At 44.4% G+C, this 20,509-nt stretch overlaps 1 protein-coding gene across 1 annotated transcript; it reads right to left on the bottom strand.

Moving 5' to 3' along the window:
* Window positions 1-16,037: 16,037 nt before the first annotated feature.
* MSGN1 (mesogenin 1) lies at window positions 16,038-16,580 on the bottom strand. Its single transcript, XM_063441651.1, has one exon. The coding sequence runs from the start codon at window positions 16,578-16,580 to the stop codon at window positions 16,038-16,040; it is 543 nt and encodes a 180-aa protein (XP_063297721.1).
* Between the last annotated feature and the right edge of the window lie 3,929 nt (window positions 16,581-20,509).

The raw sequence follows: 20,509 nt of genomic DNA on the forward strand, positions 1-20,509 counted from the left end.
TGTGCCCACTCTCGGTAAAATAAGGCCAGTCTCCCTGCTACCTGAACGGGAGGGGAAGAAAGGGTACTCACCGTAAGGACGTCTGCTGGTGGCACCGCTGCGGGGGTATCTGGAGCCCCAAGCCCGACCTCTGGCTGGGAAGAAAGGAGGGGTTCTTTGGTCCTGAAATCCCCGGGAGGGAAAGAAGGAACCTCTGGTAGCGCGAAATGCGCCTCGGAAACCCCGGCCGGGTGGACGGTTCCTGCTACGCCCGGCCCCTCCAAAAACCTTAGGCGCGAACACACGCTTCATGCTCGCCTGCGCCTTGTCAATCGCCGTGAAGGTCTTGACATACGACCCCATGTCTTTAACGAAGGAGGTGCCAAACAGTAAACCCTCTTCAGTCGGGTCAGGCTCCGCCACAGTCATAGTGGCCAGTTTAGGGTCGATTTTTAGTAATATCGCCTTACGTCTCTCCGCAGATATCGCCGTATTGGCGTTTCCCAGCAAGCATATGGCCCGTTGGACCCAACCAATGGCCACGTCCACGTCCAAAACTGAATCCCCAGTTTTAGCAGTATCTAGAAGCTCATAGAGCTTCGAGAGGGGCCCTAGTGTGTCCAGGATCTTGTCCTGGCATCCCTTCAGGGAATTGTCAAGGCCCTTTTTGGGCTTCCAGCCCGACTTACCCAGGAACTGGGCAATCTGTGGGTCAATATCTGGTGTTTTACCCGCAGCGCCCGGGAGAGAAGGGCGAGGGCATTCGGCCCGCAGCTTATTGCGGCCTTCTTTGGAAAGGGGTGTGCGGATACGTTTGGCCACATACTGGGCAATATGATCCGGGGGAACCCATTCAGCGGACCGGGGGTGACGTAGGTCGTCTGGGTCGAACAGGGGGTTACCCTGAGGATCAAGAATAGTGTTGTCAACCCCGGAGGGGCCTAAGACTGGACCCCGGGTCTTGGCGGAGGGCTCTGATGGGTTAGCGCCCGTAAGGGGCAAATCCTCGCCAGACACATCATCATCACCAAAGGAGCCATACTCCATATAGTCGGATTCCTCCTCCACACTCCGGTCGGTATCCGACCCATCATCAAGGGCTCTAGCCCGTTTCCATAATCTAGCCTTTTTAGCCCGGCCAGGGGCTCTTTTGCGCGTGGGGTGCGCGCCATCTGTGACCGCCTCAAGCGTGTCAGTCATGGCAGGTAAAACCTGCATCGAGGAGTGGGAGCCGACGTGTTTTGACTTGGCCTTCGCCTTACGGGCTCCAGGCACAGTCTGAGCAGGGGAGGGGGACCCCACGCCCGTAGGGGCGGGGGAGGCCAGAGTAGGCAAAACCAGGGAGTGCATCGATTGTGAAAATGAAGTAGTAACAGCTCCCATGGCCGAGGCAATAGCCTTCTGAATGGAGGAGGCCATAGTGGCTTCCAGCATGGCCTGAAATTCCTGGGAGGCCATAGCGCCCTCAGCGCTGTCTGAGCGGAAGTCCCCAGGGGGACCCGCAGGCCCATCCTCCCTATCCTGCATGCTGCAAAGTTGCAGTGGGCAATTAAATACTGCTAAATGACACTAAGGTGGGTGAGAAGAGCAAAGGGTTGAGTAACCCACAGAAAACGAAACACACAGACCGTCTAGCGTTCCCAGGGGACCCGGCAAAGCAAAGGTGACCGCACGGCAGCACAGGGGAAGGATCGAGGTCCGCCCAAGATGGCCGCCGCACGTGAGGGAAGGCGCACGCGACTGGGCACCCGGCGGGGGAAGGGGCTCGTGCACCCGATCCGCCGAGCCCGCCCGCGAGCGGGGAGGGATGCGTGCGCAGCCGCGGTCGACAACAGAGCGGTTGCGGCAAAAGCACAGAGCCGGGAGTCGTGCGGGAGCACGAGGGGGATAGAAAAGGCAGGTTACAGAAATCCCCGGGTAGGGGGGGAAAAGCACCAAGGGGGTCCCAGGGGGAACGCTAGTGGTAACAGGTAATTAAACAATCATAAATAGTATACAATGAAATATCATACAAATAAACGATCATCAAATTTGAGTCAGAGAGAAACAAAAAGTACTTATCTGTCTGAGGAAGCAGCAAAGAAAGAGGGGGATTGTGGGAGACACAGGACTTATATAGCCACTTCCTCTACCATGTGATTGGCTACCCGTTATGCCTATACAGTTTTTCTTTCATTTTTGACAATATTTATATTCCTCTATCTTTGCTGCTGAGGAAATAAAGAAAGAGTTATGCATAATATGAGCCTCCGTGTCTTTAATAAAATCTGCTATTTTTGTCTATATTTTTTAATTTGGTTTGCAATACACTATAATGTGTTTTAGTGAATATGGGAAAAAAGAAATCATTTCTGCGCTGTTTATCATTTTAGAAAATGAAATAAAAAAATGACGTCTGAATATGTAGGACTGCCTCATATCTAGTATTTTGTAGGTCAAGCAACAATTTAAATTAAAACTCCATTGCAAGCAGTAACAGGGATAGTTGTAATGCTATGTATCAGTGTTTGGAAAATGTAACTTGCAAGTTGATTTAGATAGCCCCTTACTTTAACATCTTTCCCTGCACTTCAAAAAACAGAGCTAATTCTTTAATTGGGGGTGGTCGGGATAAGAGGCCACATGAAAAAGGCCTGAGTGTCAGAAAATATATTTTAAAAATGGACATTCATTCCCAGAATGCTTTGCGAAGCAATCTTGGTCAAATGCCTTTCATGAACAATTTCAGTTTGCCTCTTTAAGTTTACTAATTTGTTTACTAATTTGAGCTCTTCTGACTCAAATCTTACAAAATATATCTATACAACGGTCATCAGCTTGTATTATTATTTAATTGTTATATATGCACTTAAATATATGTCTCTTTACAGTACATCCTCTGTTTTTTCCTTGCTCTGTGGGAACAGGACATTTCCCTGTCCCCACGCAAACCTATCCATTGCTGCCTGACAGTACAGCATATATAAACACATACACACAGCCAAAACTGCATTAGATTTAGGCCTCACTACTTAATCATCGGGGACCCCAATCCCCAGCCAGATTACTGTAGTGGAGCTGCAATGCTGAGACTGAATATCTCAGCTGGAATACCCCTGAAGCTGAAAGGGAAGCGTTGTTTAGTGAATATAGACCATTCCCCCAGTAACTGAATGGCACACAGTTGTGGAAGTCAACTTAAGTTTATTCTGCCACACAAGGCGTTTATGCAGTGCCCTTAGCATGGGGTTTCCAAATAAAAAAAAACAAGGGTTTCCTTCCCAAGAGCCTTTGTGTTTGAGAGATAATTGAGCTCAGATTAGGATAACTCAATTATCTCTCAAATACAGAAACTTACATATATTTTTAACATACCCCAAAATACAGGAACCCCACAAAAATCATATTCCCGGATAGCCCCGCTCTAAGTGCACAACATATCCAAAAAAGCGCTCAGATCCTATCTCCCGAACGCCATTCTTCTAGTTGGTGGGGAAGAAGGACGGGCAGCAGTACCATATTTGCTTGGGTTCGCGGAGACGCAAGGCTGAAAACAGTTGCATGTGTTCGATGACCAAGTACCGCTGCCTGCATTTGGGAGACAAAATGCCACCCAGGGAAAGCACTCAAATTAATCCTTTAATTGCAGTTAACAGCCAGGGGTGGTCCGTGGGTGGTCAGTGTTCTGAGTCAATAAAGGGGGACCACAAATGCTCAATTCCCGAACGAAGGGGATACGACTGTTCGGTAAAATCCAATATTAGTTTGGGCAACCCCAGAAATTTGTACTAGATCCGTCACAATTACATTATTTTACAGGACGAGAATTATATTAATGCTAGACATGCTTTGAGTTTTTGAATCAAATAACAATACAAATGTCTTTCTTCTTCCATGGCACTATGTTAGAAATATATTTTCCCAGATTACATTTTCAGTCAATTTATATGCATAGGAAATTTGCAGAAGCGTATTTACAATAATTCAGTAACCACCGGCAGTGCCCTTTATAAATATGTAAAGAGTTCCTCACAATGTGTCGTTTTGTTCCATATATAATACAATGCTGACAAAATGAGCTCCTGGCCACAAATTGTACGGTTAGAATTTAAAGAGATTTATATCAGCGTCCGCTGTATAGCGGGAACCGGTACACGAAAAGATCTACAAGTAACAAATTTTAAAATAGAGGTCAGATTAAGGAGTGTGAATGATAAGACATATCTTTAAAGGCATACTAAGCAACATAACCACTACAGTTCTGGGAAAAACTGGGCTTCCCAAGGTATCGGAACACTTGTACATTAACAATATCAACTTCGTCCAGACTGGACATTGGTGATTTGCTGTAAGAGTGTGGGGGAGGGGTTAAAATTTCTGATGACAGGTACACTTTAAAGGGGGAATGCCCCCTTTCCAGGATTTTTAGTATTATATTTTTTACTTATCCCTTATATTTAACATATGAGCATAATGTAAAGTTAAAAATTCACGTTTCTTTCTTCTGCAATTGAGAGCCTCCTTCTTAGCTCCCTGTCAAACATTTTTAGAAACTTTGTCCTTTGCAGTTGGCCATTAGTATAGTTCAGGCATAGGCAACCTTTGGCACTCCAGATGTTTTGGACTACACCTCCCATGATGCTTTGCCAGCATTATGGGTGTAAGAGCATTATGGGGGATGTAGCCCACAACATCTGGAGAGCCAAATGTTGCCTATCCCTGGTATAGATGAAGCATACAAAGAAGAGATGTAGCAATGTGTCTATTTCTCCTCCTCATATGTAGTGGTTGTCCTGCATGTGCCTAGACTGAACTGGATTATCCCCTTCAGGACACATGATGGAACTTTTCCGTCATGCTGGTCTTTTTCTTCTGAAGCTGTGCTCTGTAGGGGTTATGATGTCATTTGCTAAATGTATAATATGAATGTAAAGGATAAAGAGGCATCTCATCAAAAAAAGTGAAAACAAGTGTTAGGTGATTTATGTCAATGTTTTATTCAATAGTACAATTTCCAGAGACGTAACCGTTCCCTTTTAAGGTAGGTGCAGTTTTGCAGTGGCATGTCAATCATAAAATTTGTTTTTTGTAGTCTTTTATTGGAACCTTTTTATTTTCATTCGTGATATCCAATGGCTGCTAAGGAGTTAAAATGACAGCCCTGTAGATAGACAATTGCTGCCTGACCAAGCCGTGATAATTGCCATATTGCAGACTAAAAGATGACACAGCATTGACATTCACAAGTAATGTTTGTTGCTTGCATCGTTGTGATACAGAGAAGAGTTTGAATATCACCTTAACCACAAAGAGATAAAATGACTGCAACAAGGAAGAAGACGGACATACTATACAGACCTCCTAAAAGAATCAATGGAATATTAAATCACATAATATAATGAAAAGAAAGCATGCAGTGCGTTTTGGGTGATATTTATAGTTTTGAATTTCCCAAGGACAGGTCAGTGAGTCGCATTTGCCAATGTAAGCGGAACATTGTGCTCTCTGAGCTCTGATCATTTATGCATCACTCAAAGATCTGACTCTGTAAGAGTTAAACCATGTTTTTGCTGTCTTTTTAGGAAATAATCAAATGTGACAAAAATACACAATTGTTTTTAATTTTAAAGGGACACTATAGTTGCCAAACTAATCACTTTTGTTTCTGTCCCCTGGACGGGACAAAAACAGCCTGCATGAAAAAAAATTGTATAATTTTCAATCAGATGTTACCTTGCTTAATAGCTTTTTATATCCTGCTCTGTAAATGAAACTTTACTTACACATGGGAGGCTCCTGCAAGATCTAGCAAGCTATGAACAGTACAGGAGATAAGAAATTCTAAATTAAACAAACTGTGCTATACAGGAAGTTTAGACATTAGATGTCTCTTTACAGGAAGTGTTTAGGAAGTCTGTTAGGTGCAGATGGGTGTGACTAGGGTTGTATAAACAAAGTGAATTAACTACTAAGTGGCAGAGAATTGAGAAGTGAAAGTGCAGGGAAATTATCTTATACACCAAAACTGTTCATTAAGCTAAGTTGTTTTGGTGACTATAGTGTGCCATTAAATCACATGTCAGTTTGAAGATTAAAATGTTCTCTAACTTTTGTTGACTGTGCAAGTAAAACGAAGTTTGCAACATACTTTTTTATTTTCAATCTACAAACAGTACAAAAGGTGTAGTGAAGAATGGAAGAAAAATGGCAGGTTGTCTGGATCATACTAAAGTAAAAAGACCATTCTGGGCAAAATCACCTGCACGTGCGAATTGGTGTAGGTTGATGATGTCATTCCTCTATCTTAGCTATATTCACCTTGCCCCAGTACAGTTGTAGTTCTGTGATTTGCAGTACCCATAGATGTATCCTGGTATTAACTTTCCTATTGGTGTTTGAATTTTTTCATGTTTATCTGATCCTCTGTAACCAGGATAGTTTGTTTAGTGTGTTTTCTGTTATCCCTGACCTCGACTTGTCTCTCATTGCGGTTCTTCTCTTCTTTGGGAACTTTGAGTTGTCCTGCCATTCCCTGAATGATAAAACTGTTTTACTCTCTGCTTTGCTACATTTCTGAATAGAGAATTGACTTTTACTGTGTTTGCTGGATCCTTTCCAAATTCTGGAATCTCTATAGAATTTTTGAGATATCATTTTTTCCTTGAAAGTGTTTGATTTATATAAAAATATCAGAATGCAGCAGAGTAGGTACAATTCAGACAATGGCACATGGGAGCTATTACACTGGCTGGAGGGAAAAAAACAGTAAAACTTTCTAAAAAGGAAAATGAAAAGACAAGAAGGGAATAAATACAAAAGGAATAAGAACACAGAATTTCTCTGCATATCATCCATCCTTTTCTATATAGAAAGTATGAGTTTAATGCACACAGGAGACATTTGTGAGTCATTGGATTGACTCACAGATGGATGGAATTTAGGGTAAGCATAGGTAACTGTTGCAGAAATATGTTTCAAATATTCACATGTTAATTAGCTTGGTACTTTAAAGGGACACTATAGTCACCTGAACAACTTTAGCTTAATGAGGCAGTTTTGGTGTATAGAACATGCCCCTGCAGCCTCACTGCTCAATCCTCTGCCATTTAGGAGTTAAATCCCTTTGTTTATGAACCCTAGTCACACCTCCCTGCATGTGACTTGCACAGCCTTCCATAAACACTTCCTGTAAAGAGAGCCCTATTTAGGCTTTCTTTATTGCAAGTTCTGTTTAATTAAGATTTTCTTATCCCCTGCAAGAGCCTCCTGTATGTGATTAGAGTTCAATTTAGAGATTGAGATACAATTATTTAAGGTAAATTACATCTGTTTGAAAGTGAAACCAGGTTTTTTTTTCATGCAGGCTCTGTCAATCAGAGCTGCATAAACAGAAACAAAGTGATTTAACTCCTAAATGGCAGAGAATTGAGCAGTGAAATTGTAGGGGGATGATCTACAGGGCCGGCCTTAGGGGTGTGCGAGCTGTGCGGCCGCACAGGGCGCCATGGACCAGGGGGCGCCCTGTGGCTGACACAGCTCGCACTTTCTCCTAGTGACAGCCTGTGAGGGAGAGCTCAGAGCTCTCCCCTAATACAGGCTGCGCTGTGTAGCGTGGCCGCGCTCCGCCCCCCTGCCTCTTAATGCTGCCCTCACTGATAGTCCCCAGACTCCCCACTCGGATCTCAGTGAGAGAAAGGGGGCGGGGTTAAACGCCAATCGGAGGCGGAGCTACATGGGAAGCGGGGCGGAGCTACAGGCAGGCGAACCCTCTGGTAAGTTAGGGGAAGCAGGAAGGAGTTCCTGTTCCCCCATCTACCACCACACTGCCCCCTGCTCCCCCATCCACCCTAACCGTGCCCCCTGCTTCCCCCTACCCTAACTGTGCCCCCTGCTCCCCCATCCACCCTAACCGTGCCCCCTGCTCCCCCCTACCCTAACCGTGCCCCCTGCTCCCCACTACCCTAACTGTGCCCCCTGCTCCCCCCTACCCTAACTGTGCCCCCTGCTCCCCCATCCACCCTAACCGTGCCCCCTGCTCCCCCCTACCCTAACCGTGCCCCCTGCTCCCCACTACCCTAACTGTGCCCCCTGCTCCCCCATCCACCCTAACCGAGCCCCCTGCTCCCCCCTACCCTAACTGTGCCCCCTGCTCCCCCCTACCCTAACTGTGCCCCCTGCTCCCCCATCCACCCTAACCGTGCCCCCTGCTCCCCCCTACCCTAACTGTGCCCCCTGCTCCCCCCTACCCTAACTGTGCCCCCTGCTCCCCCCTACTCTAACTGTGCCCCCTGCTCCCCCTACCCTAACTGTGCTCCCTGCTCCCCCTACCCTAACTGTGCCCCCTGCTCCCCACCTACTCTAACTGTGCCCCTGCTCCCCCCTACCCTAACTGTGCCCCCTGCTCCCCCTACCCTAACTGTGCCCCCTGCTCCCCACCTACCCTAACTGTGCCTCCTGCTCCCCACCTACCCTAACTGTGCCCCCTGCTTCCCCACCTACCCTAACTGTGCCTCCTGCTCCCCACCTACCCTAACTGTGCCCCCTGCTTCCCCACCTACCCTAACTGTGCCCATTGCTCCCCCACCTATCCACTGTGCCCTAGCTACCATAACTGTGCCCCTTGCTCTCCCACCTACCCACTGTGCCCCTTGCTTCCCCACCTAGCCTATCTGTGCCCCTGCTCCCTACCTACCCACTGTGCCCCCTGCTCCGCCAGCTACCCACTGTGCCCCCTGCTTCCCCACCTAGCCTAACTGTGCCCCTGCTCCCCCCGCTGCACACAATGCCCCTCCTCCCCACCTAGCCTAACTGTGCCCCCTGCCCCCCCACCTAGCCTATCAGTGCCCCTGCTCCCCCAGCTACCTACAGTTCCCCTTGCTCCCCCAGCTACCACCACTGTGCCCCCTCTCCCCCAGCTACTACCACTGTGCCCTTTCTCCCCCAGCTACTACCACTGTGTCCCCTCTCCCCCAGCTACCCTCTGTGCCCCTGCTCCTCCACCTTCCCACTGTGCCTCTGCTCCCCCAGTTACCCACTGTGACCCTGCTCTCCAACCTACAACTACACTACCCCTGCTCCCCCAGTTACCCACTGTGCCCCTGCTCTTCTACCTATCACTACACTACCCCTTCTCCCCCACTGTGCCCCATGTTCCCCCACCCACCACTACTTTACCTCTGCTCCCCCACCTACCAATACACTACCCTTGCTCCCACAGCTACCACCACTGTGCCACCTGGTCCCCCACCTACCACCATTGTGCCCCCTGATCCCCCACCTACCACCACTGTGCCCCCTGATCCCCTACCTACCACTACACTGCCCCTGCTCCCCCAGCTACCACTACACTACACACCTATTGACACACACCGTACATGGATAAAGGGGTATGATGGGGGGGGGGGGGGTGCTGTGAAGATTTTTTGCACAGGGCGCCTTAGGGCCTAAGGCCGGCCCTGATGATCTATACACTAAAACTGCTTTATTTAGCTAAAGTAATTTAGGTGACTATAGTGTCCCTTTAATTGACCTATTTAGGAAACAAATCAGGTTCATTGGCAAAATCAATCTCCAGATTGGCACAAATAATAATATAAATTCCAAACTGGTGTACATTTTTAAAACCTTTAATACTGGGATTCTTATGGAGGGATACTTCTACATTATCTTTTTTGGGCCTTCTAACCTAATCAGGAGCCACGCTAGAGAGCTCTGTGTGTAATAAATGAATGTTTTACAGAAATTCAAAGAAAAGGAAAATGTATATAAAATAAAAGTTCTATCATGTTTCTAGAGCTATTTCTATATTCTCTCATCCACTCAGTGACGTGTTGGCGTCTGTGCTTCCCAAGAGCTGGTCAATGAGTCGTGACACCAGCTACCTTCTATTCCTTCATTTAAATACAATCAATGACCCTATAAAGGCAGCCCCTCACGTGATAAATAAGCATTCATTACGGCTGCTAATGGTTACCTTTGAAAGTTTCAGCACTTTGACATCTTTGTTAGTCCAAGTCAGATCACACCTATCTTATATCCTATAATTATAAAGCAACAACTCACAAATGTAATAATCATTGTTCATTTCAACAAAAGGGTGGAGGTCCCACGTCACAGGCTGGGCAATTCTGGTCTGCATATTTTAATAAAAGGGCCATTCTACTACCCAAATAAAAAATATATATATATATATATATATATATATACAGTTTAGCAGATATACACCCAATTAAAACATTAATGCATTTAATTGTGCTTTTTTAAATTGGGAGTATATACCTGCTGCCTTTGCAAGCTCTCCCCATTCTAACTCCACCCACACTTTTTGTGGCTGTCCAATCACAGACTTCCCAATGCAGCTCAATGAGAAATCTTTGCAAGGCAGGTGCTCTGAGCTATTCCTGTCGCTTGAGTTTAGCTCCACTGAGCTAACCAAACCAGGAAGTAACAGGACCAATTTTCTAATTGACAGACAGTAGGTGTAAAGGTACATTTTTAAAAGTTCCAAATTCAATTGAAACCTGCATGTTTGGTAAAATGAAAAAAAAAAAAAAAACACACACTCTTCACACATAAAGCACCTTAGAAAGCTGAAGGGCCTCAGGGGTCCGGAGTGTCCCTTTAGTTCATGTCCTTCCTTGTATAATTAGTAATAACTGTTCACCTTACTCCAATCAGAACATCTTCCCATATCCTCTCTCCCCATTCCACCAGTTATAAAACAGAGCAGACCAATATATATAGAAGGAAGGTCTTATGTGGGTACTAAAAGCATCAATGAGTAAATATTATTATTCATTTTATTAAAACTGCAGCAGCAAATCCCACAAAGCTGTACAATAAAACAGGGTTAAAGACAAGTTGAGGTCTAACAAACCTTACATACCGTTCAATATAAATCAGTGTAGCTACATACAGAAGGATCGAGGTGAAGATCATCAAAACAGAAGGTAAGTTGGTCGGTGTGGAATATTACATGGTTGGAAGGTAAGACAAATAAGAGATATGGGATATATGAAAATCATATGGAAGAATAGGGAGGGTGTGTTGCTTGGATAGCAAAGAAATGGGGGGGTCTCGTTAAAGCCCATTACACAAAGGTCAGGACTACTCTAAGAATGAAGGGGAGATATTGGAGAGACTGACAGAGTGAATGACTAGGGAGGTGACTGATCAGGGATATCGGTGGTTTCTTATCTGGGTGCAGGGATCCAGGGCAGTGAACAAGGTAATGATGGTTTTGGGAGACACCTGAGAGATGAAAGGGACATGTCATCCTAAGCCATAATGTGCCGCTGTCCTTAACATGCTCTTGGCAAACCACTATTTTTTCTTTGTTTTAAATATGACTGGAATGCAGCCTGGGTGTAATTTATTAAACAGTAGATCCCTGGAATTGTTTGCTTTGATTCTCTCTAGAAATGTGCTTGTCATACAGAACTGAGACTGAATGAGTTCAGCAATTCATGTTAATGTATACAGGCGGCCATGCTGAAAATGGCTTCTCTCAGCACAGAAGGCCACAAGCTGTCTAAACTAGAAACACAGCCTAAACAACAGAATCAGTATATCTCGAACAGAATCAGTATGTCTCCAACAGAATCAGTACCTCTCAAACAGAATCAGTACCTCTCAAACAGAATCAGTGCGTCTCGAACAGAATCAGTACGTCTCAAAGAGAATCAGTACATCTTGAACCAAATCAGTATGTCTTGAACGAATCAGTGCGTCTCGAACCAAATCAGTATGTCTCGAACAGAATCAGTACGTCTCAAACAAAATCAGTACGTCTCGAACAGAATCAGTACGTCTTAAGCAGAATCCGTACATCTTAAACAGAATCAGTACCTCTCAAATAGAATCTATATATCTCCTATGACTGATTAGCAGAATAATATATACCATTTAGACATGACAGCATGGATCACGGCTAATCAATGTCTTTGTGTTCTGATAGCATGTTACTGTGTCGGAAAATGTGATGTTGGCAATTGTCACATGTATTATACACCAATAAATCATTGTAATGGGTTACATGTTGCAGGCTCATTAAACTCACTGGGGAGTTTTTCTTTCTTGCAAATATGTATATAGAGAAACCCTCACACACACATACAGAGAGAGTTTGTATGACGATGACAATAAACCGTGTATTACAGGAAATGAATGACATTGAGGTGTTCATCATAATAGGAGCCAAGGGTCGAGTACTTTATAAACAGTTAACATAAAAGTCTTAAAGGAACATGCCAAACATGTTGCAGTGGTTATAGTGTAAGTAGTCACACTGTTTGGTGCTGGTTTGACTTGTTACCTTGTTATGGTGCTTGGAGTGTCATGTTAAGGAAGTGTAGGTATTAATGGTTGGTGTTAATGTAGCGTATGTTAATGCTTAGTGTAGAGTACTGTAAGGCTTAAAGAGAGGAGTTCACTGTTCATGCAGCACTGACACACATATCCAAGTGCTGCCTGAGATTAGTGAGAGATACAGTCATGCCATAAGCTATCTCAGCTGCTGCTCCCAATAATATTGGGCAGACCTGTATGTTCCATTTCTAGGTTAGGCCCTGTAGTGCACAGTTTGTAATCAGAGAGAGGAATAAGATTGATGACAAAATAAAAAAGCTCACTCAGACAGAGTTAGAAGCATTTTGCAATGCCATACTGCATTTTCATAGGGCATGGTGCTCAGTGAAATAAAATAACAAATATATAATAAAAACAGTGTTGGACTACCATAAAGTGGCTTAGTTGACCACCAGTGGTCCCCTGTCTGGGCCTGAATCTCTGGCTTAGACTGTGAGGGAGCCATGCCATTAGGCATGAGACCCCTCGTCTGCATGTGGGATAGTTGTGGTCTGTACCAGGGTTATGGTCATGTGCGGATCACTCTAAGAGCTCCCACTAAGCTTCTCAATTACTCAAAGCTCCGCATCCAACACTCAGAGTCATTTATTGAGCACTGGACCTGATTTTGGTGCAGATCACAATGCACTCCCACTGGACCACCACGGATCCAGTACAGGGTACCCTCCCCTGTATTGTTACTGACCACCAGGGGCCCATAACAGGGCGTCCTCCACTGCACTGGTACTGACCACCAGTAAAAGAAAAAAGAACCTTAGAAATTAACAAAATGCTGTTACAATAATCCCTAGAACTCACCCACTAAGCACATAAAATACTATTAAAATATGATATATATAGACGTATTGAGGGCAACATTTTTTTACAGGAGACACAAATCTCTCCAGCACAGCTCGTCTTCCTTCTGTTAAGTGGGGGAATATATTGGGTTATAATATCATAAAGCAGTACCCTTAGGCACAGTGACGTAGAATGAGGCAGCCCCCTGCTTCTCTGAGACATATATTTACAAAGTGAAGAGTCAGTAAATATATACTTTGGTAATATTTACACCACAACTTGCTGAAGTGGTTATTAAGCTTTAATACTGTCTGTGCAGAGTTTCAGCATGAAAAACTACTAATCTGAAGTTAGTAGACATTTATATAACTCCACCTCCAGCTCTTGTCAATCACACAGCTACAAATGTTGTTCCTGTACTGATTATATCACTGTTATCCAAGTTTTGAGTGTAGTGACTACACACAGCACAAACAGTCTGAGGCGAGCTCTCTCCCAGGAGAGTGAATCGAGATACAGGTTGCTAATGGGTGGCCTTCAGCTCTGCCAAGAACTTAATATAGCCCAGTTCACTAAACAGTGAAATTGTCTATTTGCAAACTGACAGCAGCAGTGATATGGCTGCTATCAGTTTACAAAGTAGTTTGACTCAGACTGCCGGCAGATTAACTAAACAGTGTACAGTAAGGAAACTATAAAGAAACTTTTTATTTTATTTAATGTATTATCTTTCAGAATGCATTGATAATAGGTAATTTTTAATCTTTAATATGCATGTTCATTACCCATGTGTGTTGCAATGTCCCTTTGAGCAGTAAAGCAGCCAGCCTGGTTTGAAGAGTTATATCAATGAACCAGAATAAAAATCTCACTCACACCTTCCAGATGAACTGCTTGTAAAATCTGTGGCAGAAATGGTGAATGTGGCGAAAGCCACTTCGCTACTGGGGTTTGGAGGGGACTACTTGCCAGCCTTTTACCCTGTGACTATGGCCCCTTTAATTTATTGTGGTCCTCAGCGTCAGCTAGGAAGCATCTGTTGGCGGAGGTGCCCAGTCGGGGTGCCAGGCGGTCCGCCACAGTGAAGAATATACAAACACCACCAAAAGAGCAGAAATGAAACATTCCCCATTTAGTGAATAAATCCCAGTATGACGTAACCATTTGTTCACAATATACATTTTCCATGCTTCGGGTGAATATTTATCAGTCTAATACTTTTAAATAACAGCTGACTTTGAACTTTTGACTATCACATTTAGAACATGTGTTATGAGAGATATAACTTTATAGATTACAGATCATTTCTGCAAAGAAAAATATTTAGCTAAATACATGTTTCAGCATGTTTGTTGATATTCTTTTTAAATTTATGCGGGGTTATTCACTAGGTGAGAATTCAAAGTGAATTAAGGACACATGACGTGTGACATGTCATGATTTCCTTTGATTCCAGAAGTTTGGTCCTTAAAGGACCACTATAGTGCCAGGAAAACATACTTGTTTTCCTGGCACTATAGTGCCCTGAGGGTGCCCCCACCCTCAGGGTCCCCCTCCCGCCGGGCTCTAGGGTGTGGAAGGGGTTAAACTTACCTCTTTCTCCAGAGCCGGGTGGGGGACTCTCCTCCTCCTCCTCCTCTGCTGAATGTGCATGCGCGGCACGAGCTGCGCGCGCCTTTAGCCAGTCCATAGGAAAGCATTCTCAATGCTTTCCTATGGGCGCTGGCGTCTTCTCACTGTGAAAATCACAGTGAGAAGCGCGGAAGCGCCTCTAGCGGCTGTCAATCAGACAGCCACTAGAGGCTGAATTAACCCATTTGTAAACATAGCAGGCAGGGTTAATCTTGCTGGACCTGGCACCCAGACCACTTCATTAAGCTGAAGTGGTCTGGGTGCCTATAGTGGTCCTTTAAGGAGTTAAAGGGACACATTAGCTGTAGTGGTTCTGGTGTCTATAGCCTGTCACTGCAGGCTTTTCAGTGTAAAACACTGCCTTTTCAGAGAAAATTCTCAGTTTAGTGAATAATCCTTATAGAGGTAAATTACCCCTCTCCTCGGATCCCATAATTAGAATACAACTATTTTACAAACACTTTATTATATGAGAAAAGGGGATGGGGGGGGGGGGGGGGCTGCAAAATGTAGAACAAATAAACTACTATGCACCAAGTTAATGTAAAAATGTCAGCTATATTTTATATCTCAGCTCAGGTATATATTCACCATATAGCTCAGTCTTAGTTAAGGGAGTGTCTACCAGATATTAAGATTAATGAACACGCAGTCACATAGTTACTATCTGTACACTAATACAATGTTCAAAATAAACCTAAAAAGCAAAATGTTTTATTTTGTCTACCCCATATATATTTTAATCCTATATTGTCATTATTTTAATTTAAAACCACAAGTATGCCTATATTGTCCATATCTTACATTAGATAACCCAGTGCAAAAAATATACAACTAGCTGTTTAATTAAAAATATTTTAATTTAGAGTTTAATGTCAGAATCATAATGTTATAAATACCTCGAAAGGACAAAATGTGCAACAGGGTGCTGATCAAAAACATTTCTTATATACAAAACACAGCAGTTGGCATACAGCACTTTTCCAAGATTGTCTTTCTGAACAGTTTCAATTAAGCCAATATACAAAGAGGTAACAGGGAAAAAGGAGGTTTGATATGGAACCAAAAAAATGGTCCTCAGATTTGCACACAGCAAGATGAAATGCAAGTTCCAACCTCCTTCTAGTGTCTCTTGAGCAGAATCTCCAGAACTCCACATTCGGTATGACAGTTAGAGTGTTCCAAGGCTTTAGAACTTTCAAAGTTTGTTGGTCTCCACTCTCCAGGATTCTTGCACTCATTAGTTCATCAGAGTCCAGCTCTAAAAGGATGGAGACAGTACTGCCAGCTAGTTGTGGACGCTATGTCTCCTTGGTGGTGTTGAGAATGTTGGTGAGCTCCTCGATGTAGGAGATGGTGTACTTTAGTGTCTGGATCTTGGTTAGTGGTTGTCTGCCCTGGCTGTAGATGGGTGGTAAGTTGCTGCGCAGGGTATGAAGAGCATCAGCTATAGCCCTCATCCTCATCTTCTCCCTCTCACTTGCCTTTCTCCTGCGTTGGGCTGTCACTGTGGATTCAAACCCACGTTCACGCCTGGGGTGTCCTCTCCCCTTAGCCATGTCATACTGGCAATGGGAAGAATTTGGGAGTAATCTGTAGGCCAACACATCATCAGCGAAAGCCATCTCTTCCAAGGTTGATGGGTGAGAGCAAGCTGAGTAGGGGGACTCAAAAGAAGCAGCAGGAGACAAACTATGGGGAGATGGAGTTTGGCTCAAGGAATAATTTTCACCATTGTTCTTCCAATCCCAAGAAGAGGACATGTAAGCTGAATCCGGATCAGAGTCTGAGCACACTGCATAGTCCTCCTCTATCTTGATCATGGCTTGGTGTAGAGTCTCCATGAGTAGATCAAGGGCAGAAGACCCTCTCCCAAAGTGCAGGATATATTGTGGAGTCTACTGCAGGTATTGGAGCAGCAGTGGACACCTTGGCTGCTGAAGATTGAAGACTTTTTTCAGTGTGGGGGGTGGGGGGTAGACACTTTTATAGAGACCTGCCAGATTTTAAGTGGGTGTTTTAAGGCAACAGTTCAAAGGAGACAAGAAAGTGTCAAATTCGAAAATGAAGTGCCACACGTGTTACTTTCCTCTCATTGAGAATTATCAGCCTTCAGCTAAACAGTCTTATAAAAACAGACAGGGTGATGAGAAGATGGGGGAAGGGGATACACTTGGGATGCAAATTAACTTGTTAGACATTAGTCAACGATTAAATGCCTTTTTGTTCCCCAGTTAATCCCTTCCCTACATGAAAACGTTCAGAGAATGAGACAAGTTGTATAATTGCAACAACTAATTGACTGCATAAAAATAACATTTACCTCCCAGCTTTTCAAGTTCTCTGATAGACTTATACAAGCAATTCTGCAAAACACACTGGGGAAGTCATGCAATGTACTTTCTATAATAGTTACAAATTAGATTTTCATTTTATTTGTATCCAAAAACAGTAAAGTGTTTTATTGTTTGCAACAGACTATACATTTATAAACGAGTATGTCTTTAAAATAGGTTTAACACACTTAAACTCAATGCAATTTAATTCCAAATCTAAGAGCTTTTCTGTTTTAATTAGAAATAAATTGCTGCCAAGCTTACATTTATATTGGGTGTAATGGTGCTCTAAAGTGGATGCCATAACTAAGTTCTTTCATTTATATTAATAAAAAAAAAGTAATATTAATAGCAGTATTGTTGTCAAGTTAGTGTAGGTTTACAGAAAATAAAGACTAGAGCAAAGGATTGTGGGTATGTCTAGATTGCTCTATACTCTTTATTAGACAGTGATAACGACAATATGTTTTCTGGTGTTACTAGAGACTCAATCATTTAAAAATATATTTTGGGCCGCATTAATAAAATCAGTACCATTTAACATGCCCCCATTCATAAAACTGCAGCTTTATCACAGCATGCAAGAGTACGTACGGCTTTATCATATCATAATTCACAAATGAGCAGCTTTATCACATCACAATTGATAAGTGCAGGTTTTAAGCCAAGATTTAGGTTTAGGTTTTACAAAGGGGTTTGTGTATCTTTGCCTAACTGTAACATTGGGCACTATCTGTAGGAAGCCAGACGTAGGGGAAGACATAGGGCAAGTATTTGGGGGTACATTGGGTTATGGAGCCCTCTTTATTCAGCATCCAGGTTTACAGTTAGTGGGATACACCTGATCTCAAGACTGTAACTTCCATCAGTGTGATAGGAGTTACAGTACACAGTGTTGTGGATGCGTACATTAGGATTGAGCAGGTTTTCTCAAACATTTCAGTAGAAGTACCCCTGAATGTATAAAAAAAAATCAGAAGTAGTCCTTCCACCTTCTCGTGTACCCCACATTTCCCTTCAGTCTTGTGTACCATCTTTTTCGCCTTTCTAGTTTACACTTACAAGCCACAACAATAAAACCACTTGCATATCGTGTAGGTCTTCCTTGTGTTGCCAAAATAGCTCTGACGTGCCAAGGCATGGATTTCCCTGAACGCATCCTGTGGTATCTAGCACCAAGACCTGTGCAGCAGATCCTTTAAGTCCTGCAAGTTGTGAGGTGAGGCCTTCATGGATCTAATTTGTTGTTTCAGCAGATCGACATCTGGTGGAATTTGGAGGCCAAGGCAACATCTTGAATTCTTTGTTATGTTCCTCAAACCATTCCTGTATATCCTGCTGAAAGCGGCCACTGCCATCAGGGTACACCAATGCCATGAAGGAGTGTAAGTCCACATGGTCTTCAGCAATCTTTAGATAGTAACATAGAAACATAGAATGTGATGGCAGATAGAAGCCCGCCTAGTCTGATAGATGGATGGATGGATAGATGGATAGATGGATAGATAGAGAGATAGATAGATAGATGGTACATGTTAAAGTAACATCCACATGAACACCAGGATCTAAGGTTTCTCAGCAGAACATTGCCTAGAGCATAATACTGCCTCCGCCGACCTGCCTTCTTCCCATAGTGCATCCTGCTGCCATCTCTTCCCCAGATAAATGACAAACACCTGGACATCTACCTGATCTATAAGAAAATGTGGAGGGCGGAGCTAACGGCGTTCAGGAGCAGACGCCATTTCACCCAGCTCCTCGATCATCGCCCAAGAAATCGCCAATACTCGGCGTCAAGCCATAAATCCAGAGCTGTAATAGCGATCCTTGCATTGGGGTCAGCATATTGAACCTGTGGATGCCTTTTTTATGCCCGTCGGGCACGAAATTCCGGCGCAAAGTGCCTCGGGCCTACCGAGCGGGATTCCCGCGGCAGCCACGTATTACCTCCTGGGACGGAGACTTCTGGGACACAGACCCACAAGCAGCTGACATACCTTGGGGCATACCCGAACCCTCGATGGGCCGCAAATCACAAAAACCGGCTCCGGCCACGGCTGCCTCAAACCACGATATCAGCCAGATGCTGGCCTCGACGCGGGAGCCTTCATCCCCCCGGCGGGAAACTACAACTGACCCAGTGGTGGATAAGGTACCTGGGACTGGTGCACAGGCTACGCTTGAAACGGAACCAGCTGTGACAAAACGGGACATCCATGATCTCCTGGCACACTTCCAGGACATGTTCTTTGCAGAACTCAACCTGGTTAAAGCAGAGATGCAAGCTATAACGGAACGCCTCCGAGTATCTGAGGAGGACTCTGCGGACATAAAGCAACACATGGCCACCCAAGGGGAATCTATAAAGCAGCTACAAACCTCCCACTCCAAAATAGCAGCCAGAATGGATGCATTGGAAGATAAAAGCAGACAAAACAACATCAAGATAAGAGGAGTAGAGGACACTGTACCAGCAGAAGAACTACCTCACCTCATCAGGCGACTCACCGCAGCCATCCTCCCAACCAAGCACGCTAAACAGTTCGTCTATGACGGACTATACCGCATCGCAACACCCTTGCAAATGCCAAACTCCCAGCCTAGGGATGTTATACTCTGCTGTCGATCCTTTGCGGATAAACAACGATTACTGCAGGCACTGCGGGGGAAAACCCCATTCCAGTTCGAGACTCACTCACTCACATTTTATCAAGATCTAAGTAAAGCCACACTCCTGTGGCGGAAAACAATGGGCCCTATCACGCAGCCCCTGCAAAACGCTGGCCTCCCTTATAGATGGACTAACTCCAGAGCACTGCTGTGCACCAAAGAGGGAAAACCTTCAAAGCTACCAACCCTTCCGAGGGTCCGCAATTCTTACAAGCCCTAGGCCTGCCTGTACCCGACCCGGCGACTCTACCCCAAAGAGTATGGGACGTGGACAACATACCTCCTTTCATTCCCGGAGGGGAACGGGACACTGTCACTTGAATATGACCTGGACTGGATAAGGTTTCTAGTTTAATGATACCACAACTGTTCAAAAATTTTCCACCATATGCCATTACATATATTAACTCATTTGGAATTACCCCCAAAGGCAATCTTGTTTAATGTTCTTGTTTAATGTTTTCGTGTAACACACGCTGACCGCTTCCACATTGCTATGTACACATGCTCCTGACGCTACTATACCAACGACCTCAGAGGCCCAACCACTTGTTCAGCCACTACACACACTCACTCCTACGAGACCGTCTGATACCAAAGAAACATAGAAACATAGAATGTGACGGCAGATAAGAACCATTCGGCCCATCTAGTCTGCCCAGTTTTCTAAATACTTTCATTAGTCCCTGGCCTTATCTTATAGTTAGGACAGCCTTATGCCTATCCCACGCATGCTTAAACTCCTTTACTGTGTTAACCTCTACCAC

Source organism: Pelobates fuscus, chromosome 2, assembly GCF_036172605.1.
Source record: "Pelobates fuscus isolate aPelFus1 chromosome 2, aPelFus1.pri, whole genome shotgun sequence".
Classification (NCBI taxonomy): domain Eukaryota; kingdom Metazoa; phylum Chordata; class Amphibia; order Anura; family Pelobatidae; genus Pelobates; species Pelobates fuscus.

Coding starts and splice junctions, on each gene's coding strand:
- MSGN1 (XM_063441651.1), bottom strand. CDS start 16,580: ATGGAGACTCTACACCAAGCCATGATCAAGATAGAGGAGGACTATGCA.